The sequence below is a fragment of the Trichechus manatus genome, unplaced genomic scaffold, assembly GCF_000243295.1.
Source record: "Trichechus manatus latirostris isolate Lorelei unplaced genomic scaffold, TriManLat1.0 scaffold00207, whole genome shotgun sequence".
Lineage (NCBI taxonomy): Eukaryota > Metazoa > Chordata > Mammalia > Sirenia > Trichechidae > Trichechus > Trichechus manatus.
In genome coordinates this window covers 3,410,332-3,412,373 of record NW_004444143.1, presented here as the reverse complement: position 1 = coordinate 3,412,373, position 2,042 = coordinate 3,410,332, and the positions used below count along the sequence as shown (strand labels likewise).

At 56.6% G+C, this 2,042-nt stretch overlaps 1 protein-coding gene across 1 annotated transcript in view; it reads left to right on the top strand.

The window, feature by feature from the left end:
• Positions 1-1,706, top strand: part of RINL (Ras and Rab interactor like) — an 11,276-nt gene extending 9,570 nt beyond the window's left edge. The window contains exons 9-11 of the mRNA XM_023742312.1: positions 28-277; positions 443-606; positions 690-1,706. Of these exons, the coding sequence (XP_023598080.1) occupies positions 28-277; positions 443-606; positions 690-746 (471 nt within the window). The 3' untranslated portion in view covers positions 747-1,706. The remainder of the gene's footprint in view (positions 1-27; positions 278-442; positions 607-689) is intronic.
• Positions 1,707-2,042: the final 336 nt, after the last annotated feature.

Genomic DNA, 2,042 nt, shown 5'->3' with positions numbered 1-2,042 from the left:
TCTGCGTGGCCCTGGGGATTGTGGTAGGAGGTGTTTGCACGCCCAGCAAGGTGGAAGGGCAGACAGCTATCGCGGCCCTGGGAATCCGATGGAAGGTGTTTGCGTGCCCCTACCCACCCCAGGGCCTGCCCTCCGGTTTCCCTAGAGCCCCAGGGGGCCGACGCTTTCCTGCCGGCGCTGGCGGAGGAGCTGATCTGGAGTCCGAACATTGGGGAGACGCAGCTGGATGTGGAGTTCCTTATGGAGCTCCTGGATCCCAACGAGCTGCGGGGAGAGGGTGAGCCCCCACCCCCAGAATGCCGGGGTCCAACAAGGGGAGCTCTAGGGTCACCCGAGCCCCTGACGCCTCTCCCTGAAGCGGGCGGGAAGGCGGGCAGACTACAGGGGCACTCTGGGCTGCGAGGGAAACTGGGAGGGCTGACCTCCCCGCTTTGGCCCCCAGCCGGGTACTACTTGACCACGTGGTTTGGAGCGCTGCACCACATTGCTCACTACCAACCCGACGTGGGCCGCGCGCCCCAGGGGCTCAGCTCCGAGGCCCGCGCCTCCCTGCGCCAGTGGCACCGCAGGCGGACGTTGCACGGACATGACCGCGCCAGCACCCAGGTGACCACCGGCCGGGGCTGCAAGCGGAGGGTAGGGCGGGACCTGACGCCCTTCTGACCCAGGCTCCCACCTCTCCCCCCCAGGCTGACCTGCCCTTTGAGGAGCCGTGGGCAGGGGGAACAGAGCCCGGGAACCAGTGATGGTTAGGGGTCTCAGACCCCTCTGTTCTTCAAGCAAGATGGGGAAGGCTCACCGGGACAGCACCAGCTTCTGACCCCGTGGTTTAGGGGCAGCAAGGAGGAAGGGCAGTACTACAGGGGCCCCAGGAAAAGGGAACTGCCTGCCTCTGGGCCTTTGTACTGGCTGTTTCTGCTTCCTGGAATGCCCTTCCCTCATATCCACACTGCGCCTTCCCTCCCCTCCTTTGGGGCTTCACTGCAGATGTGCAGATGTAACCTTTACAGGAGGCCCTCCCAGACCACCTGTCTGACACTTCCATCCCTCTCACTTGACCCTCCACCTGGGAAGCAGAGTAACTGCGCCCCCCACCCGCCAAAGATGTCCATGATCGAATCCTTGGAACCTGTGAATATATTACCATACATGGTAAAAGGGCCTTTGCAGATATGGTTAAAGTAAGCACCTTGAGATGGGGAGATTATCCTGGATTATCCAGGTGGGCCCGGTGTAATCACAAGTGTCCTTATGAGAGGGAGGCAGGAAGGTCAGAGTCAGAGGAGGAGATGTGGCAATGGAAGCAGACGTCGAGTGGTGTGGCCAGGAGCCAAGGAATGCCAGCAGATTCTAGAAGCTGGAAAAGACAAGGACTGGACTGTCCCCTAGAGCCTCCAGAAGGAACACAGCCTTTGATTTTAGCCCCGTCAGAACCACTTCAGACTTCTGACCTCCAGCCCTGTAAAATAATAAATTTGTGTTCTTTTAAGCCACCAAGTTTGTGATCACTTGTTATAGCAGCAACTGGAAATGCATACAGCTTCTCAGCACTGACTGTATAAAAGAGAAGAGAAGGGGAAGTAATGCCCAACGCGACAAGTGATGCTTATCCAGAGATACAAGAATTTACTGGGAAAGTAGGAAAGCCCTCGCAATCCGTCTCTTGAAGAGATGTATTGCCATGAAATGCTTAACATTTTATGTTTTATAATGATCGAGATTCTGTAGGTTTAGAAGTCAGCGAAAAGTGTGCCAGGGAACATGGTTTGGTTTGGTTTCCAATTGTTTTTGGAAGCCAGCAAGCTTGAGGACAACTGCACTGGGGGGTGGTGCAGCAGGAAGCGGGGGTTGGGGGGACTGCAGGTCTCACCCTCTGTACTAATGTCCGTCTAGAGCTGAGGGGGGCAGCCACAGCCCAGTGCCTTTCTGGTATCCAGCTCCTCTTCCCTAAGAGCCATGCAGGCCACCAAAAATCTCACTGTGTTTATTTTTCCCATTGTTTTAGTCACATTATCTAACATGTGGTCCAAAGTCAAACTTCT